Here is an 18,261-nt window from a genome sequence, read left to right on the forward strand (position 1 = left end):
GTTACCTCGCTATGTAGGGGATGCAATGAGGAGGACGAAACAACTCTTCACATACTGTGCTTCTGTGAAGCATTTAATCAAACCAGGGCAACATTCCTGGGGGAAGAGAAACCCGCACCAGAGGGTATAAGAAATCTACCACTGGGCACAATCCTGGACTTCCTTGAAGCTACAGAATTGAACCTGTGGGACTAAACATATGGGACACAATAGGACTGCTTCTTAGCAGACCGCAGTGTAGGGAGCCACAAGGCACCACCCAGCGGTGGAGTTTTAGTGGGTATAGGACGAAACAGACTCGACACTGAGTCCCACACTACTGGGGGCGGCGCTGCGTAACCAGTGTTCATAAAGAATTTCTCCACCGACCCAAAAAAAAAAAAAAAAAAAACTGTTTTCTTGGAAGTCTTCATTAAAATTTTATTTGGATATTCATTTAGAACAGCTTCTGGAAAATTGCTTTGAAAAATCGATTTATTCAAAAATTGTATGACTAATGGCGGCCACCATGCAGTGGTCATTTTTGGGTATCGTGGCCATATGCATTAGCAGTCCAGATATATTTTATTAAGTTCGTAACGTTAGCAGTTTATTTTTCTTCCGTCATACGCGTTACTTCTTACTGCTTACCGTATGAAATGTGTGAACCAGGCTTAGCAAAAGTCAACTGGCAACTATTTATGTCAAAATTGCCAAATTCAGCCAATCAACTGTCAATGTTGTCAATGTACCCAAATAAACAAAAATAAATTTTCAAGAATTTTAACGTTTTCACAAAGAAAACTTGTTCCTACCCCACAAACCATTAAAAAAGTCCTAGACGCTCACCTACAAAAAGTATTTTCAAGCACTTCATTCGTAAGTGCTTCCCAGCTTCGTTTTTAACGTATTATGACCTCTTTGATGATGGATTACGAATTCAAAATGAAAACCCAAAATGAAAGAGTTAAAGTTGAAGATTTGTTCGACTACGAAGGATGTAAGGTCGGGCGAGGAACGTATGGCCACGTATATAAAGGGCGTCGAAAAGACGGCTCCGATAATCGAGACTATGCCCTCAAACAAATCGAGGGCACAGGTCTGTCCATGTCGGCTTGCCGAGAAATTGCTGTAAGTACCCCCAATCATTTTTTAACCAATTTCTTATATACACTTTATTTTAGCTTTTAAGAGAATTAAAACATCCCAATGTGATCAACCTTGTAAGGGTTTTCTTATCTCACAATGACAGGAAAGTGTGGCTTATGTTTGACTTTGCCGAACATGATCTGTGGCATATCATTAAATTTCATAGGGCAGCCAAAGCTAATAAGAAACCAGTTATGGTTCCAAAAGGAATGGTAATCTTTACCATTAATTAATACTGAAATCTTTACTATGTAGCTCATTTTTTTTTAGGTTAAATCTCTCCTGTATCAAATTTTGGATGGCATACATTATCTACACTCCAATTGGGTTTTGCATAGAGACTTAAAACCTGCCAATATTTTAGTAATGGGTGAAGGCCCTGAACGTGGGAGGGTTAAAATTGCTGACATGGGATTTGCTAGGCTGTTTAATGCCCCATTGAAACCCTTAGCAGATTTGGACCCTGTTGTGGTGACTTTTTGGTATAGGGCTCCTGAGCTTTTACTTGGGGCTAGACACTACACTAAGGCTATTGGTAAGAATTTTAATTTATATTCACATTATTTATTGCTTATACTTTACATTTTCCTTACTTATAATACCTGTACATCTTGCTTTGTATATTTATGATTTATTGTTTTTTTTTGCAAAATTTAAGTAAAAAGTGCAGAAATCAGGGCTTACCAAAATATTCAGATGTCTTTAGTTACACAGGGCTTTTGTGCCATATCATCCTTTACAAAAGAAGCAATTTTTAAGTGAAAAATAATCCTCAAAAGAATGTTTTTTATTAATTGTTATTGTTGTTATTATTTGTTATTTTATTTTAGGTAATATTATTAATGGAATTAAATAGTTGAGCTTTTCTCAGCTGAATATCTTTATCTCATCTGTTTATGAAAGGTATCTGGTGTAGATGTAAACAAAGGATCTGGTCTTGACACCTCTTCTCAATTTCTTATCAAACATTGTAGCTTTTTATTTTCTATAACACTCCACATTATGTTTAACTTGTCCTTAAAAACTGGAACTTTTCCAATATATCGGAAATCAAGCTTTATTATGCCTATTTTGAAAACCAGTGATGAGACTCAAGTCAATAAGTTTAGATCTATAAGTATCTTCATCTGTATCCCTAAAGTCTTTGAAAGTCTAGTGTGTGACTATCTATCTGCAAGTTTAGATTTTTACCTGATCCTTCCTCTGAGCTAAATTTACTAACCTTTACTGATTTTTCCTTAGAATCACTTAAATTTCACTAAGGCTTTTGATAGAGTAAACCATATATTTCTAATAAAGATATAGGCATTCAGGGTGACAAGACTGGTTGAAATTTTATCTGACAGAAAATATTCAAATCATACATATTCAGAGCTTTCAGTCCACTGAAATCAATATACCAGCAGAGGTTGCACAAGGTTCACACTTAGGGCCTTTACTATTCAATATTTACATAAATGATATCGCTTCTAGTTTTATGATGTTTAAAATCAACATGACTGCAACAAACTTCAATCAGACTTAGACCTGTGGTGTCCCAAAAATGAAATGAAGCTTAATGTTAATAGGTACTAATAAATGATTTTTAGTAAAGCAAGAAACTCTTTAAATCATCTTTACTCTTCTTTACTCTGAATCTCCTTTACTCTTTGCCTAAATTTAATTATCTTTAATTCTTTGAAAATGTTGGGCTTTATCAAATGTAGTACCAAAGAATTCCTTCACATTCCATCAATTAAAGTGCTATACTGCTCTCTAGTGAGGCCACAGCTAGAGTACTATTCTGTTGCATGGTTCAGACAATCGATACATTTCAGTATAAGTTCCTAAGATATATTGTATATAAACAACAGCAAGGAGTTGATACCATAAATTACTCAGATCTGGAAAACTCACCTCAAATAACAGCTCTACAAATCCGCCAACATTTTTGTATTATTTGTATATGTGAATTTTCTTTATATTCGGCAGCCTGTTGATAGATAAAGAAAAAAATAAACATTTTATTATTTACTATGGCTTTGCTATATTATTGTTTGAATTTGTCTTATTTAAATAAACTTAATGAAAGTAAGTAAATGTCAACACAAAAACTCTATTTTTTACTGATCTCTATCCAACTTTTGGGTTACTAATTTTCCTTCTGATAAATTTTAGATATTTGGGCAATAGGTTGTATATTTGCTGAGCTATTAACATCAGAGCCCATCTTTCATTGTCGCCAAGAAGATATTAAAACCAGTAATCCCTATCACCATGATCAGCTAGACAGAATATTTAATGTAATGGGTTTCCCACATGAAAAAGACTGGGAAGACATAAAAAAGATGCCAGAATATCCAACCTTACAAAAGGACTTTAAAAAATCTAAGTGAGTATGAACATTTGTTAATTAATTTAATAATAAGTTGATTATATTTTTAGCTATGTGAGCTGTTCATTGGTAAAATACATGGAAAGGCATAAAATTAAACCAGAAAGTAAAGCATTTCACTTACTACAAAAGTTACTTTTGATGGATCCTAATAAGAGAATAACGTCTGAGCAGGCCATGCAAGATCCTTACTTTTCAGAAGAACCATTGCCAACCCAAGACGTTTTTGCTGGTATATTCTCCATTTTACCATTTTTCTTGCTTTACAAATTATGACTTTTTTAGGTTGTCCAATTCCATATCCAAAAAGGGAATTTCTCACAGATGACGATCAAGAGGAAAAGTCTGACAATAAACAGAGACAAAACCAACAACAGCAACAGCCTCAACAGCAGCCCCAACAGCAACAATCCCAGGTTCAGCAACAGTCACAACAGCCTCAGCAAAATAATCAACAAGATAATCATCCTGCTAAAAGGGTGAGGTTGTCTGGACCACCTGGACATCCTGGAGGACCAGTTAATCCCCAAGTAAGTAATTATTTTTTGTAATTATTTTCTTCTGGTTCATGGATTCTTTTTATGTTTTAAGTAATTTATTTTCATTTGTGACGGTTTGGTTCATTTGTTTTATTGTAAGGATTTTATTTAAATTTCGTTTTCATTTTTATGAACATTCTTAAAGAATTTGGATTTTTTATGATTTTTTTTATCACAATTAATAGCATTTCCTATATGCTGAAAATAATATTTAATTTTTTATGGTTTCCAGGCAATTGAAGTTATGCCATATGGTTGTTATTTTATTCCAGGTTTTTGGAATAATGTTTTTTATCTTCCAAGCACTTAAAAATTAATTCTAGTTTTTTTAGTCATTTCGTATATCCTACAAGCATTGGAAATAGTTTTTATATCTTACAAGCATTTAAAGTAAGTTTCAGCCTAAAGTTTTTCTAGTTCTATATCTAGTAAAAAAATCTTTACATATTACATCTTAAAAATCACATTATAACGGACTAACAGGATTAACTTTTAAAAATATCTTAGGTACATTTTTTATTTAAAATGTAAAAAATTGCACATGGAAAGACGTTAAAAGTGGCTTTATTTCATTGACTTAAAATAGAAAGCCACTTCTAGTAGCTATAGTAAAGCTGTCTTACCAATATCATTTTTTAATGTAATATGTCAAATAATGTCTTATGGCAATAAGTTTATTTTTTTTAAACTGTTTTAAAGAATAAACTGAAGTACTGAATAAACTGTAGTGTTTCTTACAAAGTTTCACAACCTAAAACTTAAAAATTAGTATAATAATCAAAATATTTTTAAAACTATGGTATCTGTTAAATGAAATCATGCTATAATAAACCAAAATGTTACCAAAATAATCCTATCTACCAATGATTTAAAGAATATAGGTAGATTTCACTTTAGAATCATCCATATAAATATTAAGCATATGCATGAAGAATTAAAATTATATTTTTTGATTTATTGCAGCAAATTCCTATATCTCAGCAACAAGAATTTCATCCTCAACAGATGATGTTCAATAATAACCCTCAGCAACAGCAGCAGAATTTCCAGCAACGGTTTTAATTATTAGGAAAACAAAAGTTATTATATTTACTGATTTTTTTTATTGGTACTCCATCTACATATATCATAAAAAAAGGAACAGATGGAAAAAAAAGCAATTTATAGTTGATGATGATAAAATAATCAAAATTTTTATTAACATGGATTGTTTTCAAAAATTTGAATTTTGTAACTTAAAAATTATCAGTACCTGTTTGCTTCCCAATGTTTGTAGGTTTAAGAGTAAGATTATTGTACATAAGAATATTCTTAACTATGTTTTAGTAAAATAGTAAATATAAGACTACAAAGTAATTACGTCTATTCTTTTGCCTAATTAACACATATATTCAAAAGATGTTTTTAAAATGTTCTCATTGATATATTTCTACAGGGGTTTTCAGTCATTTATACCAAAAACGGAAAACCTGGGTAAGATTTGTTATATTAACAGGTACATATTACACGGGGTGGAGAAAATGGAACGAATAACTGAAAGATAAACGGTAAGTCCAAGATCTATCTTAAGATTTAATACTACCAATCTACATCTATGCATTCCGAAGAGTACCTTAACAAAATTTTGAATTATATATGAGGGTATTAAAATGTATAGTCACTTTCTTCTGGAAGGCAAAGTCATCAGTAGTAGCAAGCAGTTTAGCTATTCTGTGAAGGATTTATTAATTAAAAAAAGCATAATACTGTCTAGAAGAGTTTTATATAGATGTTTGCAAGTCTTGAATATTTTACATAGTTTTTTATTTATTTTATCGATCTTTGAACCTACCTGAATTTTAAATTTTGTCCATTATTATTACACTTGGTTTTGGCTGACATAATGTTACTTTATACTAAAACCTTTTTTTTAGCAACTTTTGTTTCTTGTTACTGTATCCATGAAATTTTCTTCTTACCTGTAATATTTTTTTTCTGCATTATTATGTTTTTTGCTTTTCTTTTTGTTCTTAACTCTATCATTACATTTTTTTTCTCTGTATTATATTTTTGCTTTGTTTATAACTTAATGTTGAAAAACAATAATGCATATTTGATTTGATTTGGTCTATTATTCCGCTGCGCATTTCTTCATGGGAATCGTCCTTTAGGAAAATTAACATTAATGTCAATCGAATCCTAACCAAAAATTGTAGAAATTTGGCGGTAAATTATAATATGTAAATAAAAACAAGTTTTCAGCTATATTTCTGTGTTTAAGTGAAATTTAACAAAAAAATGGAGAAGTGCCACAGTGTAGCCGACTCGGAAATATCAACCCTAAGTACAATGGAAATAAACAACTTATTAACACTGGAAAATTACCTTTCTGAGAGGGACAATTTCCAAAATGTTTTTTACATGTCTCCTGTTCCAGATGCCTGTAAAGAATATCCATGTATTTTAGGCATTGATGAAGCTGGAAGAGGTCCAGTACTAGGTAGCTGCCCCCAGTTGTTTTCTGTTCACCAGCAACTACACATATATTATCTTTTTAGGACCAATGGTCTATGGTACAGCTTTTATACCAATTAATGATCAAATGTTGCTAGAAACTCTGGAATGTGCAGACTCAAAAGCCTTAAATGAGGAAAAACGAGATAAGATCTTTGATAAAATCTGCGAACAACAGCATAAAATGGGATGGGGAGTGGAAGTTATAGCACCTAATTCAATATGTAATAGTATGCTTAGCAGATCAAAATACTCTTTGAATCAGGTAAGAAATTATAGTATTTAATATATATAAAATTTATGCTATGTAAACCTAAAAGTCTTTTTTTTTTAAGTTTTTTAAATTGCCTTTTAGTTAAACTCTTAAAAATTTAAATCAATAAATATAGTTTATTTTCCTTGTTTTTTTTGATAGCAGTTAAAATAATAATTTGATTATTACTACCTTTAAATTAATATTAGATATTTAAATGAAATGGGTAAAATATTTATATGTTAAATGGCTTTTTTCAAATGGATGTACTTAAATATTGATAAGTATTATTAATATAAATATAATTAATAAAGATAACCCTACAAATAATAAATACCTATCTATAATGAGTTCTTTTGGCTTTAAACCTTTAATTATGAATATTACAAGGGAGGACAGTGGATCGTGTCTGGATCATATGTTTATTAAATATAACTCCAAATTTAATAATTATTTAAAATATAATGCCTATATTATTGAACATGATATAACTGACCATTTGCCCACTATGCTTAATTTATTTAGTCAAGATAAACAAATGCCAAATGCAAACACAAGTAATGTTAATTCGGCCTGTAATGTTACCAACTTTAAAAAAATTGATTTAAATAAGTTAAAACTACTTGCAAGTAACATAAACTGGAACTATGTATTTTCCTTTGATAATCCTATACCAGTTTTGATTTTATAATTAACTCATTAATATCAATTATCAAGCAATCTGAATTAATTACAGTTCCAAGCAAAAAATATAAAAAACCAAAACCCTGGACAACTTTGGCAATTATAACATCAATTAAAAAATGAGACAAAATGAAAAAGGAACTTAAAAATCATTTTTCCAATGAAAGACAAGCACAATACAAAAACTATCGAAATACTCTAAATAAAATAATAAAAATGGCTAAAAATGAATATTATAAAAATAAAATAAATAATAATTCACAAGACGTAAGAAAGCTTTATAAAATAATAAAAGATGCAGATAATACAGAAGGATACAAACCAAAAGAAACAATTAATAAATTGAATATAAATAACTCAATTATTACAGCTCCAGAAGAAATAGCAAAACAAAGTAACAAGTTCTTTACTAATATTGGAAAGAAAATGTCTGAAAAAATTCTTAACCCCACACAACCATTTAATTCAGTACCAAATTTACAATTTTCTATGTTTCTTAAACCTACAAATAGTAATGAGCTTATAAAATATATTAATAATTTAAAGAATCTTTGTTCAGCGGGGCCAGATGATATTTCTACCTCTATCATTAAGTTATTGCATACATTCATAGAGGGCCCACTGGCACATGCTATTAACCTAATTTTTAAAAAAGGTGTAGTCCCTAGTATTTTAAAAGTCTCACATTTTGCACCAATTTTTAAGAATGGCAACAAAGAAGACATAACAAACTACCGACCTATAAGTGTCATATCAAATATAGCCAAAATATTTGAGAAGTGTCTTTTCAAGAGATTGGTTAATTTTCTTACTGCCAACAATCTCTTATCACAAAATCAATTTGGTTTTATCCCGGGAGTAAGCACGAACGATGCATTATTTAATTTAACTAGCCATATAGCACAAACACTTGATGATGGAGATAAATGTTTGGTATTATTTCTGGATTTGGCTAAGGCATTCGACACGGTGTCGCATACCATACTCCTTCAAACATTGGAGTCATGTGGGGTGCGTGGCTCTGTGTTGGATGTCTTTGCCAGCTACCTTTCTGGTCGAACGCAGCATGTAAAGATTGGAAGCGTTATTAGTGAGGCATAACATGTGGAGTACCGCAGGGAACCGTCCTGGGTCCAACACTTTTTAATATATATATTAATTCCTTGTGTGAACTAAACATACTAAAGGCAAAAATTTTTGCATATGCAGATGACACCATCATTATTTTTTGGGGAAACTCGTGATATGATGCTAAAGAAAAACTTAAGGCCGGTTTTGATAATCAACACATCACGAATTAAATAAAAACTAAGTCAATAAAATACCTGGGTATAGTAATTGATTCACACCTAAAGTGGGATCAACATGTGCTATATTTGCGGAATAAAATAAGAAGTTTAATTCTAACATTTTATATTTTGCGTGAAATATTAAACAAAAAATTAACTATTATGACATACAAAGCATTTGTTGAACCATTACTTGCCTATGGGATATTGATGTGGGGCGGTATGTATTCTAGCAATCTAGAACAGCTAAGGACTAGTCAAAACTATATTCTTAAAGTTATTTTTAAAAAAGCAAGACTGTTTCCAACCTCTCACCTTTACTCTACTGAAACCTGCAGTATTCGTGCACTGTACGTATTGTCTCTTTGTAAATTTACTTATTTAAAAGATTGAATTAAAACAAATTTTATACAACACAAACGCAACACTAGGCAAAACATTAACAAACACTTAAAAATACCTTCATCAAAAGGAAATCTCAATCTCAGATTTGCCACCTATTTAGCACCCAAATTTTACAACCTAATTCCACTAGATATTTGGAATTAAGGAATTTAAAAAACAAAAAACTTTTTAATAAAAAGTCAAACAATTCATTTGTAATAACTTAAGTCTTTTTTTGAAGTTTCTCTAATACATCAATAAGTATGTAGTACGCTATTTTCGTGTAAAATAATTAAATTGTTTTGATATTTACATATTATATAGATGCCAATTTTGATCCAATTCGTTATACAATATTTATTTATTGCACACACAGGTATGCTTACCTAGGTGCAATTTAAACCTGTAAGAATTTATAATAATAATAATGTTTACTAGTATGTAAGTATTGATTTGTAAATTTCTTGAATAAAGAATTGAGGGAATCAATATTAAGAAGATCCATGACATAGTTATAATCTGTATGATAATTATGCAGAGTAACCTTAAGTTTAAGTTATCATAATAAAATGGTGACCAGACTTGGGATGCATATTCCAGGATAGCCTGGACATACAAGAAATATAAAACCTTAAAAATATTTCATGAAAAATAAAAACTAAATCTAATAATAAAACCTAAGTTTCTATAAGCACATTGCAGAATATTATTTCTATGGTCACAAAAAGGTAATGTAGAATCCAAACTCTGAGTATCTAGTAGGTACTCCAAGATCCTTTACCATTTCCAACCTTCTTGATAACTTACTAATGGAAGATAGACATACAATAAGTTATCAAGAAGGTTGGAAATGGTAAAGGATCTTGGAGTACCTACTAGATACTCAGAGTTTGGATTCTACATTACCTTTTTGTGACCATAGAAATAATATTCTGCAATGTGCTTATAGAAACTTAGGTTTTATTATTAGATTTAGTTTTTATTTTTCATGAAATATTTTTAAGGTTTTATATTTCTTGTATGTCCAGGCTATCCTGGAATATGCATCCCAAGTCTGGTCACCATTTTATTATGATAACTTAAACTTAAGGTTACTCTGCATAATTATCATACAGATTATAACTATGTCATGGATCTTCTTAATATTGATTCCCTCGAGAACCATAGGTTCTCGATAGAGTAGAAAATATATGTTTCTTTTGAAACAAATATTAAATACTTCAAGTAAATGCAGTTACCTCTTGGGAAAAGTGACTTTTAAAGCATCTTAGAGAATCATTTCATCATACTATGGCATGTCTAGTCCAGTTTATATAAATGCAAACAAATTTACAAATATATTCTTTTAATCCATTGGTCCCAATTGTTATTTAAAGTAAATTGTTTAGAATTATTACATAGTATTAATAAATATAAATTAAATTCTTATTTGAGCTCCAACTTATATAAATCAGTGTTAGTTCTTCGTTCTTCTTACCTCCACATCGATAACATGCTGCAACTCGACATAATCGAACCATCACAATCTGCCTGGTCTTTCCCTGCCTTAGTAGTACTAGAAGGTAATGGTAAATGGAGATTTTGCGTGAACTATCGAAAACTAAATTCTGTTACGGCTAAGGAAGCTTATCCGATCCCTTTTATTGATAGTATTTTGGACAAATTAAGAAATGGAAAGTATCTTACTTCGTTAGATGTTAACTCTGCATATTGGCAGATCGAGGTTGATGAAAATTCACGTGATAAAACTAGTTTTTCTTTCCCTGGTCGGGGACTTTATCGATTTAAGAGAATGCCATTTAGGTTGACGAATGCCCCTGCAACTTGACAGCGATTGGTAGATACCTTATTGGAAGCTGATTTGGAGCCACATGCCTTTGTTTATTTAGATGACGTGATTTGTATTTCTGAGACTTTTCAGCAACATTTAGAGGTTTTGGAAGAGATTTTCCAGAGATTTCATAGAGCCGGTATAACACTCTCTCAGGATAAGTGTAAATTTTGTCGATCCGAACTTAAGTATTTAGGATATGTTGTCGATAAAGATGGACTTCATGTCGACCCGGATAAGGTGACAGCCGTATTGAACATTCCGACTCCAAAGAACCCCACCGAAATCCGACGTGTCATCGGTATGGCGTCCTGGTACAGGCGCTTTATTCCCCAATTCTCAACCATTAATCTCTCTCCGTCACAGCACGGACAGCACGGTTCACCTTTGATAGACGCAGGAGCTGGAAAGACCCTCCAGATGCGTCGCGGAACTGCTTAAGTAGTAGTCCAAAAGACGTCTGGGCGCAAGACCGGAGATTAAGGAACTTCCCTCGTTACTTAATGGGTTTAGCCGCTATGGGCCCAACCAAAACCCATAGATCACTAATAAGCAAACCATAGAGTGCCTGGTAGAAAATACAAATACGGGCCAAATCGTAATAATTCGACACGCGGCGCCACTGGCGTCCGCTTTAGTAAACCGGTTGAACAATTCAATTGCCGTGAAATCTTCTCCATGCATATTGTAAACAATAACAAAGAATTAAAATGGTGATAATATTGATAGTGATTCATTGAAAAATATTGACGGATTCCATTAAGAGTCGAAGGCAATCGTAATTATGGTGGGTGTCTCAGTCAGCAGTCTCGTACTTATAAACTTTTGAAAGAAAAGTTTAGAACAAAGTCATTTTTAAATATTTTAACCAAATGAATAAAAGTTAGGATTCTCCAGATCCCGTCTAAAGCGTAATTAATCCTGTAACAAGTACCTAGGTAATAAGTGTTGTAGTTTAATTTATTACATTTTGTAAAATGGTTTACTGTTGATGAATTATTAAAATAAAAAAACAGTCTTAGTAGCTCCTTCATATGACCTAAAATAGCTAAAAATCTGACCATTATTTCTTCTTATAATTCATATACATTTAGGAATTACTTTATTGTTTTCTTAAACTAAATACTTGTTTTATGAGTAAATATAAACTGTTCATTATTATTAAAATAAATGAAAAATAAACTACTATAGAGGAAGTTAGAAAGAATGTTCCAAGAACACACATAATAATATAAAAATTTTACATAAGAACTAACTTCATTGATCCTTTACTTTGCTACAGTAAAATATTATTTTAGGTTTCAATGGACTCTGCAATAGGCCTAATAAAAGCAGCATTAGCTGCAGGTGTCAAGGTAGAACATGTTTTTGTAGACACTGTGGGAAAACCTGAGAAGTATGAAGCTTATCTAAAAAGTGTATTTCCCAGCCTGAAAAACATCACAGTAGCCAAAAAAGCTGATTCAACTTACCCCGTGGTATCTGCAGCTAGTATATGTGCCAAAGTTACTAGAGATCATGCCCTTAAGGTGTGGAATTTTACTGAGGGTGTTAAAGTGAATGAGTTTGGCAGTGGATATCCTGGAGGTAAGGTTAAATATATATATATATATATTTTAAGATAAATTTGGGAATTATTCTATTTTTAGATCCTGTAACAAAGAAGTTCTTAGTAAACCACTGTGATCCAGTGTTTGGATATCCACAATTAGTAAGATTTAGCTGGTCGACTGCTGAAAATGCTTTGGAGCAAACTGCTTACCATGTTGAATGGGAAGAGGTAATTCAACATTTTTATCTTCAATAGTTTTAAGGTCTAGGGAAGAATATGTATCTTTATAGGCTGAAGATGAAGAAAAAACACCTCCACCCCAAACTACCGCAATCACATCATTTTTCAAGGTTTCTAATAAAAAAGAACTTGGCAAACCTAAACAGCGACATGAATTTTTCACTCAGAGAGGGCTTGGACGAGATGTGGAATTTTAATAGTAAATACAGCAACAATATACAACTTTTATGTTCTTAAAGAAATTGTAAGGCATTTTTTATTTATTTATTGCAATTTTAAATGTACTGTGGATATAATAAATAGATTTTTTTTAGTATAAAATTGGGAATTTTTGGGAGCTTTGGGTTTATTCTTAAGTCAGTGTGTTGAATTATAGTAAAATAGTTCTCATTGCATATTTAGTTACATATGGAGCTGGATATGTATAAAGCAAACCAGGATCTCAAATTAAATATATTACTTAAATAATACATATTTTAAACAGTTTTTAGTTACACTTACAGTGTAATAGAAACACTTTCTTGTTAAAGCACCCAGATGAAGCAAGCTGTAAGCATTTAAATTACAACTAAAATATTTAATTAATACAATTCCTTCACATTAATAACTCAAAAATGAGACAATCCTATAAAAGAATCTCGAATTCTTAATATGCTTCATTTTAATCCTGGTATTTACGTCTGTCGGGCATTTGACATATTTTATGTCTTCCAAATAGTTCATATCTATTTGGAAGACATAAAATATGCATATGTGAGCAGATAGATAAAGTAAAAAGTTCTTTTATGTTAAAAATATATTTGTTTTAGATTTTTTTTTCTTTTTTTTTATATTTCACTTTAAGTATATAATTTGTACAGTTAGTAATGATTTTAAATATTCTTCCCACGCTATAATGCCATAACTCTCCAGGACTTAACCAGGAGCTTATATACTAGAATTGATATAATTATAATATGTACTAGATGGGTCTTTCTGCGGGAATTTTCCTTATAATATGGATATCATTAGCGTATGCTATCGTATCTCCATCAATGTTTAACTTGATAAGTTTATGTATAGGTAATAAAAAGAATGAGCCCCGGATATTCCTTTAAAGTACGTTGCTGCTTGGACAAACAAACATTTTACATTATATCTTTAATATTTTAGAAATTTATTATATTCTTTAAGCCTAATCGCTTGAATATTAATAAAACCAGTGGCATCCTCTGGGCTGAAACCTGCATGTTTATCCATGGACACCAAATCTGCATTATACAGGGACGATTTTGAAGATCTACCCAAAATAGTAACTAAAAATGTCATTTAAAAGTGAATTCGAAGGCGTTTTTGGCTAAAAATTCTTACCTGATCCTTTATATAGTTCAATTTTAACAGTTCCCTCTATAGTTTCCGATGATAAGTCCAAGCATTTTCTTGTATATTCGCCTTCAGGAGAGAACCAGAATCCATTGTAGACATAATCAGATAACCTATAAAATTCAAAGTGTATGAACTATGGAAATATTATTAATTTTAAACTTACCTTTCACGTAGTACCTGCTTAACTCTGTAAACTTCTTTGTCCATACAAAATACTTCCAAATCGGTATGTGCTGAGTGTAGTATAGTTACCCCAGGTGTTTCATAGACACCCCTGGACTAAATACAATTGTCTTTAATATTTATTAGGGGCAAAATTGTATAAAAACTTACCTTGAGTCCTAAAAATCGATTTTCAACAATATCAATGCGTCCAATACCATGCTTTCCACCAAGTACATTGAGTGCTAACATTATATCCAGAGGATTGCTGTAGATTTTTCCTTCTTCTATAACCGATAACAGTATAGGCACTCCCTTTTCAAATGTGATCTCCAATCTGTGAAACTAGTACTTAGAAATGCTCTAGTAGAGAGAGGAAAGTATGCAAAAAGTTTGAATTTTTCGGAAAGTTCCAAATGGTGAATGTGTTGGTCCACAATAGATGCATCAGATAATAAAATAAAGCATCCCTTTTCGCGGACCATATAATTGGCAAAGGACAGAGATCTTTTTCATTAATAAAATTCAGAGATCTCTCAAAAATTGATCAGTTCTTAAACATACAAGTCAATAATAAGAATTTGATTTAAATAGTGGTTAATAACGATATATTCCTGCTATAAAGTGTAATACACCACAATAACCATCGATTATCATTCAATTTATATTGAATTTTAATTAATATGCATTTAATTCGATTCTGCATAAAATTAAGTACAAAGCAGATTCATAACAAATTCTTTTCATCAATTTTAATGTTTCTTTTATTACCATTATAATCTACTATGCCTGGTGATGATGGCATCGTAGATTATAATCCATGGCAACATGGTTTTATTTTCTGGAAAATTTAAGCTTTTTGTATATTTCCCTTTTTCTTCACGAAACTTTTAGAACGATGTATTTCCAAATGTAATATAAAATTTTCTAACCGTGTACTAGCTTCAACTGAAGTTTTAGGACTAGTAGTCATCAAAAATAAATCCTCCGGTGCCTCTTGGTTTGGATCCTCCAAAATTCCAGATTCATAACTGATATGCATAAGATTCGCGTCCATGCTCCACGGCGCTTTCGGGGTTACACTTACTGGTATCCCATTTTCAGCGGCGAATTTTAGTAGATCTTGTCTGCCTTCGAACCTGTTGATAAACTCTGGTATACGCCATGGTGCAATTATCTAAAATTATTTACATAACTACTGATGAAAGAAAAGATTGCCTAACAGTACCTTAATATCAGGTAGTAAAGTATAACAAGACAACTCGAAACGGACTTGATCGTTTCCTTTTCCTGTTGCGCCGTGGGCAATATAAGTGGCATCATTTTCCTGAAAAGTATTGTAAAAAAGTGTTTTTCGTGTTGTAATAATAAAGTGTATACCTTAACACAGTTAATTAAGCCAACAGAAATGCAAGGTCTTGCAAGAGATGTTCCCAAAAGATACCTGTTTTCGTAGAGGAGTCCGTAGCTAATTGCTGGCCACACGTAGCATTTAACGAAATCTTCTCTTATATCTTCTATTACTACCTACCAATAGCATAATAAATCATAGTAACAACAAAAATCCAGTTTTATTATTTTAAATAGTTATCAAATTATTATTGCAAAAACTTGCTAAGTATAGTTTTAGTCCTGATAGTATTAAGTTTCTGGCTTCGTATTTGACAGATAAGGGGCAAGTTGTGAGTGTGAATGGGGTGTCATCAGCTCAAAGTAATATTACTATAGAGGTTCCCCAGGGCTCAGTTTTTGGCCCCATACTTTTTTTAATCTATATACTATAACTGACTTTAATAGAACAGACCGGTAAGTTCACATTTTTGGCTGATGACACAACTATAGCATGTGCAGCTGATTCAGTGGAGGGTGCAGAGCTGCAGATGGATGTTATACAGGGCCAAGTGCAGGAATGGTTTAACAGGAACCGTCTACACTTAAACGCAGAAAAGACAAATAAGGCCATTTTGACTATGAGACAGTCGGAGATAGCCAGCACTTCAACAGTAAAATTTTTAGGAATCCATTTGGACCCTCTCCTTCAACAGGAATGCATATTTATGTATTTACCAATAAATTATTAGAATAAAATATATAGGTACTTACAATAAATTAAAATGTCATAGAAAAATTCAATCTCAGAAGGCAGATTCACTCTCTCTCTACTGTGTGTAATTTTTTGAATTATACACACTAATATTATATAAGTGTGTATAATTAGTAAGAACGTCTTATATGAATATAAGAACATCCTCAGGACACTAAATATTGGCTTTTATTGGTAAAATATCTTGTACACGTTATTTACAATAATTAAAACAGGAAAAATATTTACATATATGGAGCATAATTTAAACGTGCACTGTCACTACTAGCATAATCTGGAAAATCATTTATAAATAAATCAAATAAAAGGCATTTATTTAAATATTTTTATTAATTTTCAAAACGAATTTACTATTACATCAGATGTACTGATAAATTCTTTTGAGTAATAAGCTGTATTCACCCTCACCACTTGTTTTTATCCAAAAGATTTTAAAAAATCATAATTTTAAAATCGGTGACAAAAACCATAATCGGCGAGAAATGTTTTGAAGCGTGTAAAAATTGTCCTAAACATTTTTGAAGCGGGTAAGAATTGCCGTGAACATTTTTAAAACGTGCAAAAACTGCGTGAAAATTTTTCAGCATGATCCACTTTATTAAAAGTAGAAGCCCCACGTAACATCGAAAAGAATTTTTACAAAATAATAAATTGTACATACGAGAAATGAGGGTTGGCGATTCTTTATGAATTTGAATATGTCCATTTTTAAAAACATTACGAAAATAATTTTGTTTAATTGCCAAGTTGTGCACGAAGGCCAAAGGCTGAGAAAGTTCAGCAAAACCTTTATATTATATAAGCTGAAATTCCCTTAGGACTTACTGATTTTTTGGTTTTAAGTTTACTGAAGATACCAAATTTTAGAAAGAGGAATTCCTCAGCGGTCAATAATATCACATTTTTATAATAATATTACGTACGAATTACATGACCAAGACAATACGAACAAAAACACATCGTTATGGTGTGGATCTGCCTAAAAAAAGCTCTTTCAAACCAAGGCTATTGTGGAAACATCTAGTGGAGCAAAAAATCAAGGAAACCAAAACTATGTAGAGCTTATATGAAATTAGGGACACTAGATAGATCATATCTATGATCTATAGGTATCAAATATATACTTACCTTTGAAGCCCCAATTTTTAATGCTTTTTCCTTTGCCATATTAAAATCTTCATCCTGTCCAATATTCGCCATATAACAAATCACATCGTAACCCTTGTTTATAAGCCATTTTAAAATGCAACTCGTGTCCAGACCACCAGAATAAGCCAAAACCACTTTTTCTTTTGCCATCGTTATTTCGATACGTTTAATGAATTATTTTTATTTTATATGAGAGCATTTATATGTATAATATTTTAATATACTGATAACCTTTACCAAATTGCTTTGATCTATTATCGACATCGTGATCATCTGACCGTCCTATCTCAACATTTGAGGTTATACAGAGCATTCGTATTAGTGATGAATGCTATACAAATCAAAAGGGCTATTAAAAAAAAACAGGTTGGCCCACACATAATTTTTTTCAGGACTTGTAGGACTATTTAACCCTTTTAGCTTCAAACGAAATTTTATTTAATTACATTTTTGTATATCCAGGGTGCATGTTTTGTTTGTTGTGGTTGATATCAACTATGTTGATCAATTTTTCCATAGATGTTTTAAAGTAATTTTTAGTAATAGATAGCCTAATATATATATGAGTTGATTTTAGTTGGATCTTCCTGCAGAGTAGCCGTAGGGTAACAAAAAAAAGTTCACTCTTTAAGCTAATTTATTGCAACTTCCTACAATTTCTATATTTGAATAATCAGATTAAATAATATACTTTAATATGAAGCTATATGCAAT

General features: G+C 31.4%; 3 protein-coding genes and 1 long non-coding RNA gene across 4 annotated transcripts; 2 read left to right on the forward strand and 2 right to left on the reverse strand.

Annotated features, from left to right (window-relative positions):
* Positions 1-720: 720 nt before the first annotated feature.
* On the forward strand, positions 721-5,397 carry LOC126736397 (cyclin-dependent kinase 8). Its single transcript, XM_050440726.1, has 7 exons — positions 721-1,110; positions 1,164-1,340; positions 1,399-1,663; positions 3,286-3,499; positions 3,553-3,734; positions 3,788-4,032; positions 5,005-5,397. The coding sequence occupies exons 1-7, from the start codon at positions 892-894 to the stop codon at positions 5,101-5,103; spliced, it is 1,401 nt and encodes a 466-aa protein (XP_050296683.1). The 5' UTR covers positions 721-891; the 3' UTR covers positions 5,104-5,397.
* Positions 5,398-6,235: 838 nt separating this feature from the next.
* Positions 6,236-13,088, forward strand: LOC126736399 (ribonuclease H2 subunit A). The gene is made up of 5 exons (XM_050440728.1): positions 6,236-6,520; positions 6,579-6,799; positions 12,274-12,562; positions 12,625-12,755; positions 12,818-13,088. The coding sequence occupies exons 1-5, from the start codon at positions 6,319-6,321 to the stop codon at positions 12,962-12,964; spliced, it is 990 nt and encodes a 329-aa protein (XP_050296685.1). The 5' UTR covers positions 6,236-6,318; the 3' UTR covers positions 12,965-13,088.
* On the reverse strand, positions 10,473-11,995 carry LOC126736400 (uncharacterized). Its single transcript, XR_007660661.1, has 2 exons — positions 10,831-11,995; positions 10,473-10,699 (listed from the first exon to the last, which is right to left on the reverse strand). It is a non-coding gene; the product is annotated as an uncharacterized LOC126736400 (long non-coding RNA).
* A 121-nt stretch (positions 13,089-13,209) lies between the features above and the next one.
* LOC126736398 (argininosuccinate synthase) lies at positions 13,210-17,727 on the reverse strand. The gene is made up of 8 exons (XM_050440727.1): positions 17,527-17,727; positions 15,675-15,821; positions 15,523-15,621; positions 15,227-15,471; positions 14,466-14,631; positions 14,296-14,411; positions 14,118-14,242; positions 13,210-14,062 (listed from the first exon to the last, which is right to left on the reverse strand). The coding sequence occupies exons 1-8, from the start codon at positions 17,695-17,697 to the stop codon at positions 13,908-13,910; spliced, it is 1,224 nt and encodes a 407-aa protein (XP_050296684.1). The 5' UTR covers positions 17,698-17,727; the 3' UTR covers positions 13,210-13,907.
* Between the last annotated feature and the right edge of the window lie 534 nt (positions 17,728-18,261).

Source organism: Anthonomus grandis, chromosome 5, assembly GCF_022605725.1.
Source record: "Anthonomus grandis grandis chromosome 5, icAntGran1.3, whole genome shotgun sequence".
Classification (NCBI taxonomy): domain Eukaryota; kingdom Metazoa; phylum Arthropoda; class Insecta; order Coleoptera; family Curculionidae; genus Anthonomus; species Anthonomus grandis.

Bases quoted from the DNA above. Each gene is read 5' to 3' on its own strand.
- LOC126736399 (XM_050440728.1), top strand. From the start codon at position 6,319: ATGGAGAAGTGCCACAGTGTAGCCGACTCGGAAATATCAACCCTAAGT. The intron at 6,800-12,273 runs GTAAGAAATTAT...ATATTATTTTAG, and splicing joins CAAAATACTCTTTGAATCAG to GTTTCAATGGACTCTGCAAT. The intron at 12,563-12,624 runs GTAAGGTTAAAT...TTCTATTTTTAG, and splicing joins TGGCAGTGGATATCCTGGAG to ATCCTGTAACAAAGAAGTTC.
- LOC126736398 (XM_050440727.1), bottom strand. From the start codon at position 17,697: ATGGCAAAAGAAAAAGTGGTTTTGGCTTATTCTGGTGGTCTGGACACG. The intron at 15,622-15,674 runs GTATACACTTTA...AATACTTTTCAG, and splicing joins GCTTAATTAACTGTGTTAAG to GAAAATGATGCCACTTATAT. The intron at 15,472-15,522 runs GTACTGTTAGGC...AAATAATTTTAG, and splicing joins CTTTACTACCTGATATTAAG to ATAATTGCACCATGGCGTAT.
- LOC126736397 (XM_050440726.1), top strand. From the start codon at position 892: ATGACCTCTTTGATGATGGATTACGAATTCAAAATGAAAACCCAAAAT. The intron at 1,111-1,163 runs GTAAGTACCCCC...ACTTTATTTTAG, and splicing joins CGGCTTGCCGAGAAATTGCT to CTTTTAAGAGAATTAAAACA. The intron at 3,735-3,787 runs GTATATTCTCCA...TGACTTTTTTAG, and splicing joins AACCCAAGACGTTTTTGCTG to GTTGTCCAATTCCATATCCA.